Source organism: Leptodactylus fuscus, chromosome 2 (assembly GCF_031893055.1).
Source record: "Leptodactylus fuscus isolate aLepFus1 chromosome 2, aLepFus1.hap2, whole genome shotgun sequence".
NCBI lineage: Eukaryota > Metazoa > Chordata > Amphibia > Anura > Leptodactylidae > Leptodactylus > Leptodactylus fuscus.
In genome coordinates, this window is record NC_134266.1 from 282,916,726 (window position 1) to 282,933,147 (window position 16,422).

The following is a 16,422-nucleotide window of genomic DNA, read 5'->3' on the forward strand; positions in this document are numbered from 1 at the left end:
TCATGTAAGCCCTCTCCTCCTGTTATACACCCCATGTAAGCCTCTCCTCCTGTATACACCCCATGTAAGCCCTCTCCTCCTGTATACACCCCCATGTAAGCCCTCTCCTCCTGTATACACCTCCATGTAAGCCTCTCCTCCTGTATACACCCCCATGTAAGCCCTCTCCTCCTGTATACAGCCCCATGTAAGCCCTCTCCTCCTGTATACAGCCCCATGTAAGCCCTCTCCTCCTGTATACACCCCCATGTAAGCCCTCTCCTCCTGTATACAGCCCCATGTAAGCCCTCTCCTCCTGTATACACCCCCATGTAAGCCCTCTCCTCCTGTATACACCCCCATGTAAGCCCTCTCCTCCTGTATACAGCCCCATGTAAGCCCTCTCCTCCTGTATACAGCCCCATGTAAGCCCTCTCCTCCTGTATACAGCCCCATGTAAGCCCTCTCCTCCTGTATACACCCCATGTAAGCCCTCTCCTCCTGTATACACCCCATGTAAGCCCTCTCCTCCTGTATACACCCCCATGTAAGCCCTCTCCTCCTGTATACACCCCCATGTAAGCCCTCTCCTCCTGTATACACCCCCATGTAAGCCCTCTCCTCCTGTATACACCCCCATGTAAGCCCTCTCCTCCTGTATACAGCCCCATGTAAGCCCTCTCCTCCTGTATACAGCCCCATGTAAGCCCTCTCCTCCTGTATACACCCCATGTAAGCCCTCTCCTCCTGTATACACCCCATGTAAGCCCTCTCCTCCTGTATACACCCCATGTAAGCCCTCTCCTCCTGTATACAGCCCCATGTAAGCCCTCTCCTCCTGTATACAGTCCCCATGTAAGCCCTCTCCTCCTGTATACAGCCCCATGTAAGCCCTCTCCTCTTACAGCCCATGTAAGCCTCTCCTCCTGTATACACCCCATGTAAGCCCTCTCCTCCTGTATACACCTCCATGTAAGCCCTCTCCTCCTGTATACAGTCCCATGTAAGCCCTCTCCTCCTGTATACACCCCATGTAAGCCCTCTCCTCCTGTATACACCCCCATGTAAGCCCTCTCCTCCTGTATACACCCCCATGTAAGCCCTCTCCTCCTGTATACACCCCCATGTAAGCCCTCTCCTCCTGTATACACCTCCATGTAAGCCCTCTCCTCCTGTATACAGTCCCATGTAAGCCCTCTCCTCCTGTATACACCACCATGTAAGCCCTCTCCTCCTGTATACACCCCATGTAAGCCCTCTCCTCCTGTATACACCCCCATGTAAGCCCTCTCCTCCTGTATACAGCCCCATGTAAGCCCTCTCCTCCTGTATACACCCCCATGTAAGCCCTCTCCTCCTGTATACACCCCCATGTAAGCCCTCTCCTCCTGTATACACCCCATGTAAGCCCTCTCCTCCTGTATACACCCCCATGTAAGCCCTCTCCTCCTGTATACAGCCCCATGTAAGCCCTCTCCTCCTGTATACAGCCCCATGTAAGCCCTCTCTTCCTGTATACACCCCATGTAAGCCCTCTCCTCCTGTATACACCCCCATGTAAGCCCTCCCCTCCTGTATACACCCCATGTAAGCCCTCTCCTCCTGTATACAGCCCCATGTAAGCCCTCTCCTCCTGTATACAGTCCCATGTAAGCCCTCTCCTCCTGTATACAGCCCCATGTAAGCCCTCTCCTCCTGTATACAGCCCCATGTAAGCCCTCTCCTCCTGTATACACCCCCATGTAAGCCCTCTCCTCCTGTATACACCCCCATGTAAGCCCTCTCCTCCTGTATACACCCCATGTAAGCCCTCTCCTCCTGTATACACCCCCATGTAAGCCCTCTCCTCCTGTATACACCCCATGTAAGCCCTCTCCTCCTGTATACAGCCCCATGTAAGCCCTCTCCTCCTGTATACAGTCCCATGTAAGCCCTCTCCTCCTGTATACAGCCCCATGTAAGCCCTCTCCTCCTGTATACACCCCCATGTAAGCCCTCTCCTCCTGTATACACCCCCATGTAAGCCCTCTCCTCCTGTATACAGCCCCATGTAAGCCCTCTCCTCCTGTATACACCCCCATGTAAGCCCTCTCCTCCTGTATACACCCCATGTAAGCCCTCTCCTCCTGTATACACCCCATGTAAGCCCTCTCCTCCTGTATACACCCCCATGTAAGCCCTCTCCTCCTGTATACAGCCCCATGTAAGCCCTCTCCTCCTGTATACAGCCCCATGTAAGCCCTCTCTTCCTGTATACACCCCATGTAAGCCCTCTCCTCCTGTATACACCCCCATGTAAGCCCTCTCCTCCTGTATACACCCCATGTAAGCCCTCTCCTCCTGTATACAGCCCCATGTAAGCCCTCTCCTCCTGTATACAGTCCCATGTAAGCCCTCTCCTCCTGTATACAGCCCTATGTAAGCCCTCTCCTCCTGTATACACCCCATGTAAGCCCTCTCCTCCTGTATACACCTCCATGTAAGCCCTCTCCTCCTGTATACAGTCCCATGTAAGCCCTCTCCTCCTGTATACACCCCATGTAAGCCCTCTCCTCCTGTATACACCCCCATGTAAGCCCTCTCCTCCTGTATACACCCCCATGTAAGCCCTCTCCTCCTGTATACACCCCCATGTAAGCCCTCTCCTCCTGTATACACCTCCATGTAAGCCCTCTCCTCCTGTATACAGTCCCATGTAAGCCCTCTCCTCCTGTATACACCTCCATGTAAGCCCTCTCCTCCTGCATACAGCCCCATGTAAGCCCTCTCCTCCTGTATACACCACCATGTAAGCCCTCTCCTCCTGTATACACCCCATGTAAGCCCTCTCCTCCTGTATACACCCCCATGTAAGCCCTCTCCTCCTGTATACACCTCCATGTAAGCCCTCTCCTCCTGTATACACCCCCATGTAAGCCCTCTCCTCCTGTATACACCCCCATGTAAGCCCTCTCCTCCTGTATACAGTCCCATGTAAGCCCTCTCCTCCTGTATACAGTCCCATGTAAGCCCTCTCCTCCTGTATACACCCCCATGTAAGCCCTCTCCTCCTGTATACACCCCCATGTAAGCCCTCTCCTCCTGTATACAGCCCCATGTAAGCCCTCTCCTCCTGTATACACCCCCATGTAAGCCCTCTCCTCCTGTATACACCTCCATGTAAGCCCTCTCCTCCTGTATACACCTCCATGTAAGCCCTCTCCTCCTGTATACGCCTCCATGTAAGCCCTCTCCTCCTGTATACACCTCATGTAAGCCCTCTCCTCCTGTATACGCCTCCATGTAAGCCCTCTCCTCCTGTATACACCCCCATGTAAGCCCTCTCCTCCTGTATACACCTCCATGTAAGCCCTCTCCTCCTGTATACATCCCCATGTAAGCCCTCTCCTCCTGTATACACCCCATGTAAGCCCTCTCCTCCTGTATACACCCCATGTAAGCCCTCTCCTCCTGTATACACCCCCATGTAAGCCCTCTCCTCCTGTATACACCCCATGTAAGCCTTCTCCTCCTGTATACACCTCCATGTAAGCCCTCTCCTGCTGTATACACCCCCATGTAAGCCCTCTCCTCCTGTATACACCCCCATGTAAGCCCTCTCCTCCTGTATACACCTCCATGTAAGCCCTCTCCTCCTGTATACACCTCCATGTAAGCCCTCTCCTCCTGTATACACCCCCATGTAAGCCCCCTCCTCCTGTATACACCCCATGTAAGCCCCCTCCTCCTGTATACACCCCCATGTAAGCCCTCTCCTCCTGTATACACCCCATGTAAGCCCTCTCCTCCTGTATACACCCCCATGTAAGCCCTCTCCTCCTGTATACACCTCCATGTAAGCCCTCTCCTCCTGTATACACCCCCATGTAAGCCCTCTCCTCCTGTATACACCCCATGTAAGCCCTCTCCTCCTGTATACACCCCCATGTAAGCCCTCTCCTCCTGTATACACCCCATGTAAGCCCCCTCCTCCTGTATACACCCCCATGTAAGCCCCCTCCTCCTGTATACACCCCATGTAAGCCCCCTCCTCCTGTATACACCCCCATGTAAGCCCTCTCCTCCTGTATACACCCCATGTAAGCCCTCTCCTCCTGTATACACCCCCATGTAAGCCCTCTCCTCCTGTATACACCTCCATGTAAGCCCTCTCCTCCTGTATACACCCCCATGTAAGCCCTCTCCTCCTGTATACACCCCATGTAAGCCCTCTCCTCCTGTATACACCCCCATGTAAGCCCTCTCCTCCTGTATACACCCCCATGTAAGCCCTCTCCTCCTGTATACGGCCCCATGTAAGCCCTCTCCTCCTGTATACACCCCCATGTAAGCCCTCTCCTCCTGTATACACCCCCATGTAAGCCCTCTCCTCCTGTATACACCCCCATGTAAGCCCTCTCCTCCTGTATACACCCCCATGTAAGCCCTCTCCTCCTGTATACACCCCCATGTAAGCCCTCTCCTCCTGTATACACCCCCATGTAAACCCTCTCCTCCTGTATACAGCCCCATGTAAGCCCTCTCCTCCTGTATACACCCCCATGTAAGCCCTCTCCTCCTGTATACACCTCCATGTAAGCCCTCTCCTCCTGTATACACCCCCATGTAAGCCCTCTCCTCCTGTATACACCTCCATGTAAGCCCTCTCCTTCTGTATACACCCCCATGTAAGCCCTCTCCTCCTGTATACACCCCCATGTAAGCTCTCTCCTCCTGTATACAGCCCCATGTAAGCCCTCTCCTCCTGTATACAGCCCCATGTAAGCCCTCTCCTCCTGTATACACCCCCATGTAAGCCCTCTCCTCCTGTATACACCCCCATGTAAGCTCTCTCCTCCTGTATACAGCCCCATGTAAGCCCTCTCCTCCTGTATACAGCCCCATGTAAGCCCTCTCCTCCTGTATACACCCCCATGTAAGCCCTCTCCTCCTGTATACAACCCCATGTAAGCCCTCTCCTCCTCTATACACCCCCATGTAAGCCCTCTCCTCCTGTATACACCCTATGTAATCCCTCTCCTCCTGTATACACCCCCATGTAAGCCCTCTCCTCCTGTATACACCCCCATGTAAGCCCTCTCCTCCTGTATACACCCCCATGTAAGCCCTCTCCTCCTGTATACAGCCCCATGTAAGCCCTCTCCTCCTGTATACAGCCCCATGTAAGCCCTCTCCTCCTGTATACACCCCCATGTAAGCCCTCTCCTCCTGTATACAACCCCATGTAAGCCCTCTCCTCCTCTATACACCCCCATGTAAGCCCTCTCCTCCTGTATACACCCCATGTAAGCCCTCTCCTCCTGTATACACCCTATGTAATCCCTCTCCTCCTGTATACACCCCCATGTAAGCCCTCTCCTCCTGTATACACCCCCATGTAAGCCCTCTCCTCCTGTATACACCCCCATGTAAGCCCTCTCCTCCTGTATACACCCCCATGTAAGCCCCCTCCTCCTGTATACACCCCATGTAAGCCCCCTCCTCCTGTATACACCCCCATGTAAGCCCTCTCCTCCTGTATACACCCCATGTAAGCCCTCTCCTCCTGTATACACCCCCATGTAAGCCCTCTCCTCCTGTATACACCCCCATGTAAGCCCTCTCCTCCTGTATACACCCCCATGTAAGCCCTCTCCTCCTGTATACACCCCATGTAAGCCCTCTCCTCCTGTATACACCCCCATGTAAGCCCTCTCCTCCTGTATACACCCCCATGTAAGCCCTCTCCTCCTGTATACGGCCCCATGTAAGCCCTCTCCTCCTGTATACACCCCCATGTAAGCCCTCTCCTCCTGTATACAGTCCCATGTAAGCCCTCTCCTCCTGTATACACCTCCATGTAAGCCCTCTCCTCCTGTATACAGTCCCATGTAAGCCCTCTCCTCCTGTATACACCCCCATGTAAGCCCTCTCCTCCTGTATACACCCCCATGTAAGCCCTCTCCTCCTGTATACAGTCCCATGTAAGACCTCTCCTCCTGTATACACCTCCATGTAAGCCCTCTCCTCCTGTATACACCCCCATGTAAGCCCTCTCCTCCTGTATACAGTCCCATGTAAGCCCTCTCCTCCTGTATACAGTCCCATGTAAGCCCTCTCCTCCTGTATACACCCCATGTAAGCCCTCTCCTTCTGTATACAGTCCCATGTAAGCCCTCTCCTCCTGTATACACCTCCATGTAAGCCCTCTCCTCCTGTATACACCCCCATGTAAGCCCTCTCCTCCTGTATACACCTCCATGTAAGCCCTCTCCTCCTGTATACACCCCCATGTAAGCCCTCTCCTCCTGTATACACCTCCATGTAAGCCCTCTCCTCCTGTATACACCCCCATGTAAGCCCTCTCCTCCTGTATACACCCCCATGTAAGCCCTCTCCTCCTGTATACACCCCCATGTAAGCCCTCTCCTCCTGTATACACCCCCATGTAAGCCCTCTCCTCCTGTATACACCCCCATGTAAGCCCTCTCCTCCTGTATACACCCCCATGTAAGCCCTCTCCTCCTGTATACACCCCCATGTAAGCCTTCTCCTCCTGTATACACCCCCATGTAAGCCCTCTCCTTCTGTATACAGCCCCATGTAAGCCCTCTCCTCCTGTATACAGCCCCATGTAAGCCCTCTCCTCCTGTATACAACCCCATGTAAGCCCTCTCCTCCTGTATACACCCCCATGTAAGCCCTCTCCTCCTGTATACACCCCCATGTAAGCCCTCTCCTCCTGTATACAGTCCCATGTAAGCCCTCTCCTCCTGTATACAGTCCCATGTAAGCCCTCTCCTCCTGTATACACCCCATGTAAGCCCTCTCCTCCTGTATACAGTCCCATGTAAGCCCTCTCCTCCTGTATACACCCCATGTAAGCCCTCTCCTCCTGTATACACCCTATGTAATCCCTCTCCTCCTGTATACAGCCCCATGTAAGCCCTCTCCTCCTGTATACACCCCCATGTAAGCCCTCTCCTCCTGTATACACCCCCATGTAAGCCCTCTCCTCCTGTATACACCCCCATGTAAGCCCTCTCCTCCTGTATACACCCCATGTAAGCCCTCTCCTCCTGTATACACCTCCATGTAAGCCCTCTCCTCCTGTATACACCCCCATGTAAGCCCTCTCCTCCTGTATACACCCCCATGTAAGCCCTCTCCTCCTGTATACAGCCCCATGTAAGCCCTCTCCTCCTGTATACACCCCATGTAAGCCCTCTCCTCCTGTATACACCCCCATGTAAGCCCTCTCCTCCTGTATACAGCCCCATGTAAGCCCTCTCCTCCTGTATACAGTCTCCCCCCCCCCCTCCTCATATACTGGTACATCCTCTGGGAGGCCCCGCCCCTTCCGGTGACACGCCGGGTCACATGACTAGTGATGAGGAGGACGTGTGTGAGGTAGAGAGTGTCCTGCCCTGAAGAGTGAGGGGGTAAGTGAGGAGAGGAGGTGACCGGGAGCCCCGACACAATATGGGGGAGACCTGGGGGGGGGGGGGAGAGAGAGGGAGGACTACAACTCCCAGCAGGCTGCACATTACTTCTGGGCTCAGGACATGGATTATTATTAGTGTGAATTACGTCCTGTCGCTTCTTCTTCTTTCTCAGATTTTTCTCTTTCTCATAAACCCCTTCCTTCCTTTTCGGTCTCCCCCCCGTCACCTCTCTTCTCTCTTCTCCTTCTCCCTCCTGTTGATACCATTTCCTGTTCCCTACAATGTTCCGGATAATATCGCCGCGCCGGGATCTGACCGCTTCTGTTTTTACGGCGCCCACCGTGTGGTAAATACGACTTGTTCGGCTCATTCTAATGGTCGGTGCGGTGACGGCGAAACTACATTTTTATTGTCTTTTTCTTCTATTTTTATACTTTAAAAAAAAAAAAAGAAGTTGATAATTTGAGAAAAAACAACCATTTCTAGTCTTTGCCAAATGTCGATTTAGGTATTTAGTTGTTTTTTATTTTATCTTGTTCCGGCGTTCGCCATCTCCAGTATATTCTTCTAGGTTTTGTTCGCGGAGATTCCTGATGTGTTTTACTGACATTTATTTGGGATTTGGCTTTTGGGGCTTCTACTTGTGATCATTGATCAAAAAAAAAGTGAAAGTGCCTGTAACGTCTCAGGTGCCGCAGTTGTGTCCATTCACGGTTACTTAGGGGTTAATTATTTATTACTCGGGGTATCTGGTGCTTGTTATGACTTTGTACTGCAGAAACCCTACAGCCGGGACAGACGTCAGGAAATGTTTAACCCTTCACTGTGCAAAGTATTACTGACACTGTGACCACCGCTGTGACTGGTGAGGTCTGACATTGGCCCATCCTCCAGGACAGGACTAAACCCCCAGCATCTACCAGTACATGAACACTGTGCACATTTTCAGTCAATGCCACATAATAAGGACGTTCTGTAGGTTTAGGGGCCAAAATCCTGGTGACAGGTTCTCTGTAATACAGGCTATGGAGTAGCTAGGCCAAACCATCGACTATGACCATGGTCAGTCAGAATCCATAAAAATCCTCTAATTCAATAACGAGCCGCACATTGTCATTGTTATATACAGTAAGTCTCCTCTATTGTATACTCAGAGTAGACATTTATTATTCCAGACGGGATCTTACCCTCGTCCTCCTTGTTCTCCCCCAGATACAAGACAATGGTCCTCTCCATCAGTGACCCACCAGGGATGGCCGAGGCCAGAAACCACATGTCTACCAGGATATTAGAGCTGGCCCTGGAGATCATCTCCTTGATCACTGGAGAGGTGAGAGTCTCACATGACATCGCTCTTATCTCTAGGAATAAACCAGGGCAATGACTGGACAGGTGAAGGATTCTTAGACTCTCTGTAGTGACCTGTAGTGTCTCACCATACACAGGATTACACAGTAGTGAAGAAGTCGTCTGGTGAGTGTGTGACACCCCGTGTGTCAGGAGGAGGGAGCAGGACCCCGAGCCCCATCACCGAGCCTCCACCTCATTCACTGAGACATGAGCAGAAGATCCTAGAACTTACCAGCAGGATCACTGAGCTGCTGAGCGGAGAGGTGAGCGCTGCTGGGAATGCTGGGACATTATACAAGAACACCAAGGGAGGGCTCTGGGGATGACTGTGTCATTGTGTTGTCAGGTTCCTATAAGGTGTCAGGATGTCACTGTCTATTTCTCCATGGAGGAGTGGGAGTATTTAGAAGGACACAAGGATCTGTACAAGGAGGTGATGATGGAGGATCAGCAGCCCCTCACATCAGCAGGTAAGAGGAGACCTTCCTGATAGAGGAGACCAGGTATGAGGGTCACCTAGACTCCCCATCATCTGCTCATCACATATAGACAATGTATTCAGTCACTGTGTATATTTCCTATAGATGGATCCAGTCCAAGCAATCCACCAGAGAGATGTCCCAGTTCTCCATATTCCCAGGATTGTCCAGAGGATCCAGAGCTGAATGTCCCACTGGATCCTCAGGTAGATGAAGCTGAGAGGTCTGTAAATCCTCTATAGATTGATGCCATGAAGCTTTCTACTACACGTCTCAGCAGCAGTGGAGTGTCCGCTCTATTGGATAATATTGTTGGCTGTGCTCGGTCGTGGCTACAAATGGTTTATGGTTCCATAATAGATTGTGGTGAACTTCCACCTGTTTGGTTGTCTACTTGGTAGTTGATCTTCAGTGTAGATAAATGTCTAGCTTGTCTCCATGACTTTCTGGGGTTTACATCATCTCCTGGATATAAGATAAACTCGGGACCTTCTTCTTCTTAGGTCCTTTATTTTGGATCTTTCCAGGACAGTGATGACAGTAGAGCGACGAGTGGACTGGAGATTCCCATATCAGTGTCAGAGACTGGTAAGAGCCTTTCATCCATCTTGTTTTTTCTTCCTGCCCCACACCCTCCATTAGAGCAGTCATCCACTGCCCGTTTAGCCAGCGATCTATCCCAGCCATCGGCTACAATCATCAGTCCGTCATTGAGGTCAACAGTGAAAGATCTAGAAAACTGCACTCCTCCAGTGCCAGCACTTGTATACTTGTATTTTTTTTTTAAACAAGAAAATGAAATTAAAATCGCCCATAAACTTAGAAAAAATTGAGATTTAAATTTTTTGACAAATTATCACGTTTTTTAACCAACATGGTAAATGCATGAATATTATTTAAATTTTTTTTATTTATACCTCTAAAATATAAAAATAAAAGTCATATCCCAAAACATACCAAGCTTCTTTGGGTACTCCTATGATACCATTATAGTCAAAAGGATCCACCATTGGTCAATGATCCGGCTCTACGTCATTCAGGTCCCTTGGTGGATCACTCTCCTCCAGATAAAAGCCCCCAGACAGCTCTGTTGATTGAAAAAGCATGAAAATCCCCTCTACCTATTTGGTATCACTGTAATTTATCTGACCCATAGAATATAGGTATTTTCTTCTATATATAAAACTGAGTTTCTGTCCGTCTGTCCTCTATGACCAAACGGCTGGATCGAACTTCCCTAAATTTGGCACCCAGATGCATCAGGTGTCTGGGAAGGTTTTAGACCACGTCTCGTCTCTCTTGGATGTACCGTTGCTGAGATACAGCATTCCCAAAACAAGTCTTTCACTCCTATTCCAACTGCCAAATTCACGGTCACACCACATGCACAATTCAACACTGATATCCAAACTAAGATACACGCATCAGAGGATTAGCTACACGGCTCAACACACAGTATCACACGCCAGAGAATTAGACACACGACTCAGCATACAGTATCATACGGTGGAGGATTAGACACACAGCTCAGCACACAGTACTACACAGCTGAGGATTAGATACACGGCTGAGCACACAGTACACATTGCACTACATTTAACAGCCATTTAGGTACTTTTTATGATTTGAGTGGGTGATCAAAGAGGGTGAAGTCTGTTAGGAAATTGGAAGATGCCCTACCACGTGCCAAAAGTTTGGAACTTTTTCTGTAAACTAACCTATTCAATGGGTGGTACAAAGTTAGTCAAGACAGACAATTCATCATATTTATAATTCAGCATCAGTCACTGTGATAAATCTGGAGCAGTATAAAACTGTTTTGTGTAATATTACACTGTCTACTACCACACAGGAATTGTGATCTGGCACAATGTACGATCTAGGATCAGTGACTGTGATAAAGCTGGAGCAGTATAAAACTGTCTACAATAATAATGCTTAATCTACTATTACACGGGATTAGTAATCTGCCTTATTGTGTATATTTGTTCCACCATGTGTAGGAGCTGGCTGGATATCTACTCACATCCCTTGATGTATCTATTCCATCATGTCTATGAGCTGACTTGATATCGCCTCACCATCACGTAATATATCTGTTTTGCAGTGTGATTCTCTACAAAAATGACATTTTCCGACACAGCACATAGTACATATATATTCTAGGTCCAACTCTGATCTGTGATTGTATTTTTTTCCAGGGGAAGATGAGATAAGTGCCTACCATGGACATCTCATGTTCTATGCCCATCACGAAGGAGAAGGTGATCATCCACCAACTGGACATAGACTGGAGGAAAATTTTGCATGTTCACAATGTGGAAAAATTTTTAAAAAGAAGTCCTATCTTACCAGTCACCTGAAGATTCACGGAGATGATCGTCCATTTACATGTTCAGAATGTGGGAAATCTTTTAGTAGGAAAGATGTTCTTGTTAAACATCGGAGAATTCACACAGGAGAGAAGCCATTTTCATGTCCAGAATGTGGGAAGTGTTTTGCCCAGAAATCAGGTCTTCTGCTACATCAGAGAAGTCACACGGGGGAGAAGACGTTTTCATGTCGTAAATGTAGAAAAACGTTTACCAATGATTTAGCTTTTGTTGAACATAAGAGAAGTCACACGGGGGACAAACCTTTTTCATGTCCCGTATGTGGGAAAGGTTTTTGGCTTAAAGGTGCTCTTCAGGTACATCTGAGAATTCACACAGGAGAGAAGCGATATTCATGTTCAGAATGCGGGAAATGTTTTAATCAGAAATCAAATCTTAATGAACATCTAAAAACTCACACTGGCGAGAAGCCGTATTCATGTACTGAATGTGAGAAGTGTTTTACTCAAAAATCAGGTCTTAGGAATCATCAAAGAATTCACACAGGAGAGAAGCCATTTTCATGTGCACAGTGTGGAAAATGCTTCTTACAAAAAGTTACTCTTCAGATCCATCAGCGAGTTCACACAGGGGAGAATCTATTTGCATGTCGCGAATGTGGAAAACGTTTCACCAACAAATCCGGGGTTGATAATCATCAGAGAATTCACACAGGAGAGAAGCCATATTCATGTAGTGAATGCGGCAAGTGCTTTACTTATAAATCAAGTCTAATAGCACATCTGAGAACTCACACAGGGGAGAAGCCCTTTCCATGTCCTGAATGTGGGAAACGTTTTACCAATATATCAAATTTTATTAGACATCGGAGAATTCACACAGGAGAGAAGCCATTTGCGTGTTCTAATTGTGGGAAAGGTTTTGCACAGAAATCGGATCTGTATAAACATCAGAGAATCCACACAGGGGAGATGTGTGAAATGGTTTAGTCACAACATTGTGATGTTTTTTTGATGGTTATTCCAATCTTTATAGTCTGTCCTGTCCCTAATGAGTATTTTGGGAAATACCTTCAGTGACTATGACTAACATTTGGGGTGGAGAAGTCAATGGTGCTCATCCCTCCCTCTCACAATGTTGTTTTTTTGGTAAGCCAATTTGCCTTTTGGTATATATTTGGCATGTGGAAGGAAGTATTCGAAGGAAACCCACACAAACATGTGGAGAACATACAGACGTTGTCCTTGGCTAGAGATTGTCCTTGGTCGGAATTGACCCCACCACGCTGCAAGGGAACAGTGCTAGACACTAAGCCACATAGATAATTTAGATACCTAGATAATATTCGTCATCTGCAGATAGTATGACCCCCAACCACAATCCAGCCGACCCTAGACTTGCATATTGCCTTGTTGTCTGATATTAAGGACAGCTGAAATCTCTAAACCATATATTTTCGCGCATGTGCACCAACATCTGTCCTGTCTCTCTTATCTCTGCTGTCAGGCATTGATGGCTCGAGGGCATGTGCAGAAGCCAGTATGGAAATAATATATAAACAAAAGAAATACAGATATAGTTTAGTGGGTGGGTTATCTTAAAAGGGTGGTTTGTACCACTAACCTATTGTGGCTGGGTCACTAAGTATGCATTACATGGTTGGATGGTCACTAAGGTGGTTTTATAGTATATTCTGGACACTAAGAAGTCATTACTGTGGGGGTCACTAAGGGGGCTCTGTGGTAATCTATTATATTGGATTCATGTCGGCACTTATAATAATTATTTTATATTTATTTTGATGTACATGTTGTCCATTTGTACTGTTCTGTATTAGACAGCCATGAAATGAACACAATGGGGGGGGGAGATAATTCAGTCTTCGTTGGTTCCTTGGCACCCTCGCATCCATTACTCTTCCTGACCCCCTGTGGAGATTGTAGGATGCCGACTCATAACACGACTGGGCTTCACATTTGTGAATCTGTTTGTCTATATGTTGGAGACGCTCCCAGCAGGACCCGCACCCTTCTCAGCTTAGGGGACACTAGAAATTAACCAAATTTGTTCCCCCACTTACGGATATAAGGAGTTGACCTGGTAGAGGATAGATAGTCCTGGTTGTAGACCTGAATGGTATCTGAAGGGTATACAGATGGATGATCCCCTTTTCCTGAGAGACCGAGAGGTGACTCTGGAAGAAGATTCTATGGTGGTCTGCTGGAAAGAGGAGTTGTTTTTGTGGACTACACCCATACCTAAGGAAAGCTGAGGCCAGCACTCCAAGGCATACTGAAAAGGAACCTATAGGAGAAAGAAACAGAGACTATGGCCAGCACCTCCGATGGATAATGGTGAACTATATATGGCCTAGAGAGTGGGTGGACTGTAATTCATCTCCTGTGTGTTCGATGGGACTGCACCTTGTTTTATGGACTGTATGGCATGCTACCTGTTCTGGCATCGGTTGTGCAATAAAATTGTTGAGGCTGTCCTGCCATCACTCGATCTGTTGAGTCATGTACTTGTCCCATATTATAATATCCCTCACTCAGTTTTCTGATCTTAATGGCACCATACAGTATAATGTGCCCTCGCTGGATGTTACACACTGTAACGTCCTCTTATTGTTCTTAGTGTAATGGTCCCTATATTGGGAGTTTGTGACAGAAAACCAGCAGAATTACTGATCCAATAATCAGGGATCTTCTTCAGCACCATCTGTACAGTTTTGATGGTTTTCGACGACGGCTGACCACTAAGCCAGAACAACAGGAATAGTCACAGACAGGCTAAATATGATAGAATATACAGCATCACATATGGTAGACTCCAGTATGGGTCCATTGTAGCTGTGAAAGGCAAGAATTTCCCAATTGGTTATAAATATATAATTTCCCTATTCCGACCCTGGACTCGCCCTCAAAAGGACAGTGTGGTAGGTTGTTAGACTGTAGATCAAAGGTGGAAAGAGTCCACTTGATAACACGTAGAACCTGAAGAAGCTATCCCTGCTCTGATGTTCTCAAAAGGACAGCTTGGCCATCAGTTTCAACCCTTTGCGTCCCAATGCCCATGTTGATATTTTGAGGGAGTCCTCTCTAGTATGAGTGGACCCCAATGAAGCCTGAATCTACCACAGTATACAGGGCTGAAGAGTCAGGGTCAGAAAAGAACTTAAAGACTTTGCCCTCAAAATATGTTTAGCTTTATCGCATTTGTCTGACCAAGGTTGTCAGTCATTTATGGAGTAGGAGTCAGGCTGTGGCTTACTGAATGTGCAGTCCTGCAGAAATCAGTGAATCCCTGAGGTACCGGATCCTGTTCTATCCCTTAAAGGGGCTCTATCATCGGAAAAAGTCATTTTTAACTAATCACATCCTTGCATAACCTTTAGAAAGTTTATTCCACACCTACCTTTTGTATGTAAATTGTCTCAGTAGATTTTGAATAAGTCCGTTTTTATTCATATGCTAATCAGCCTAGAGATGGATATGGGGTGACACAGGCAGACGTACAAGCCACGGGAGAACAGACTGTGCCAACACTGTGCCCAGTGGGCCCTAGAAGATGAGGCCCACTTCCTACTACACTGCACCAAATACTGTCAGGGCACCTACTTCCAAAGACTCAATGCCCACATCCCAGACGAGAAGAGGAAACTCTACATCCTACTGGGAGAAGAGGAGTCCACTGTGGAGATCGCTGCCCAATATGTGTCCAGCTGCTACCAAATGAGGGGAAGATGAGACTCCACGGACCGTCATACCCCATTACCAACCCCTCTAATCAGCCGTCCAACCCCGGACATCCCATTACTGCCCCCTCTAATCACCCATGCACCCCCCATACGTCCCAATCCAATTCCCCCCCCCCCCCCCATACCAACTACTCTCTTTGGTACCAATAAAGTCCTTCTGATTTGATTTAATGAGATGAGGAAACTCTACATCCTACTGGGAGAAGAAGAGTCGACTGTGGAGATCACTGCCCAATAGGTGTCCGCCTGCCACCAAATCAGGGGAAGATGAGACCCCAAGGACTATTATACCACAAATCACCCACCCATTCATCACAGTGCACTTTTCAGATCATCCCCCCAGTACTCTCACTCACATTCCCCACATTTGAGGTCCTCTACACCACATTTTTCTGCCCTCTCTCATGGTCTACCATGATCTACCATGCACCTGACTCATCCTACCAATTTCTGGATCACTACGCTTCTTGGCCTCCACACACCTACCACTCCATTGGTCCCCCTCACCTATCACACTTCATCCTGTTCATTCTCATCTTTTGAACCAGTTGCAGAAGATGAAGTCTCCCGCCTTCTCTCTTCTGCTCACCCTATGACCTGTTGTAGTGACCCTTTCCCCTCACACCTTCTCCAGTCTCCTGTCATCACTATATAATCCGCTACCCTCTATACCGCCCCTTCTACCTCGTGTCACCGCCTCTACCCCATAGATTGTAAGCTCTTGTGAGCAGGGTCCTCTGTCCCATTGTGTGAATTGACTTCGTTCTGCTTTCCGTCATTCCCTGTGTTAATTATAAAGTAAAATAATTCCGAAAAGATCTTCAGAAAACTTAAAAAATGGGAGGGAAGCTTGTGCTGCTGTTTGGACTAAGGGAAACAGATCATCTACATAATCTTCCATTCCCCCCTACGTCCATCAGCAGCACAATGAATGTGGAGATGGCAAGAAAAACCCCTCTAGGGAGGGACCTCTTGGCCTGCAGAGGACAAAATTGTTTGCCCAAAGGCAACAGCCTCTGAGATACACCAATCTAGTCTGTAATGTCTAACAAATGTAAGGTGAGAACTCCAGGTGGTGGCAGCACATATCTGCTCCA

The 16,422-nt window shown here is 48.3% G+C and overlaps 2 protein-coding genes and 1 pseudogene across 4 annotated transcripts in view; all 3 read left to right on the forward strand.

Annotated features, from left to right (window-relative positions):
• Window positions 1–14,077, forward strand: part of LOC142196122 (uncharacterized) — a 783,446-nt pseudogene extending 769,369 nt beyond the window's left edge.
• Window positions 1–16,422, forward strand: part of RPL31 (ribosomal protein L31) — a 364,588-nt gene that overhangs the window by 276,336 nt on the left and 71,830 nt on the right. The gene's annotated exons all lie outside the window — the stretch shown is intronic.
• LOC142196126 (uncharacterized) overlaps window positions 7,357–16,422 on the forward strand; it is a 51,267-nt gene continuing 42,201 nt past the window's right edge. Inside the window, exons 1-5 of the mRNA XM_075266351.1 lie at window positions 7,357–7,749; window positions 8,849–9,016; window positions 9,100–9,223; window positions 9,338–9,438; window positions 9,736–9,820. Coding sequence (XP_075122452.1) covers window positions 7,441–7,749; window positions 8,849–9,016; window positions 9,100–9,223; window positions 9,338–9,438; window positions 9,736–9,820 — 787 coding nt within the window. The 5' untranslated portion in view covers window positions 7,357–7,440. The remainder of the gene's footprint in view (window positions 7,750–8,848; window positions 9,017–9,099; window positions 9,224–9,337; window positions 9,439–9,735; window positions 9,821–16,422) is intronic.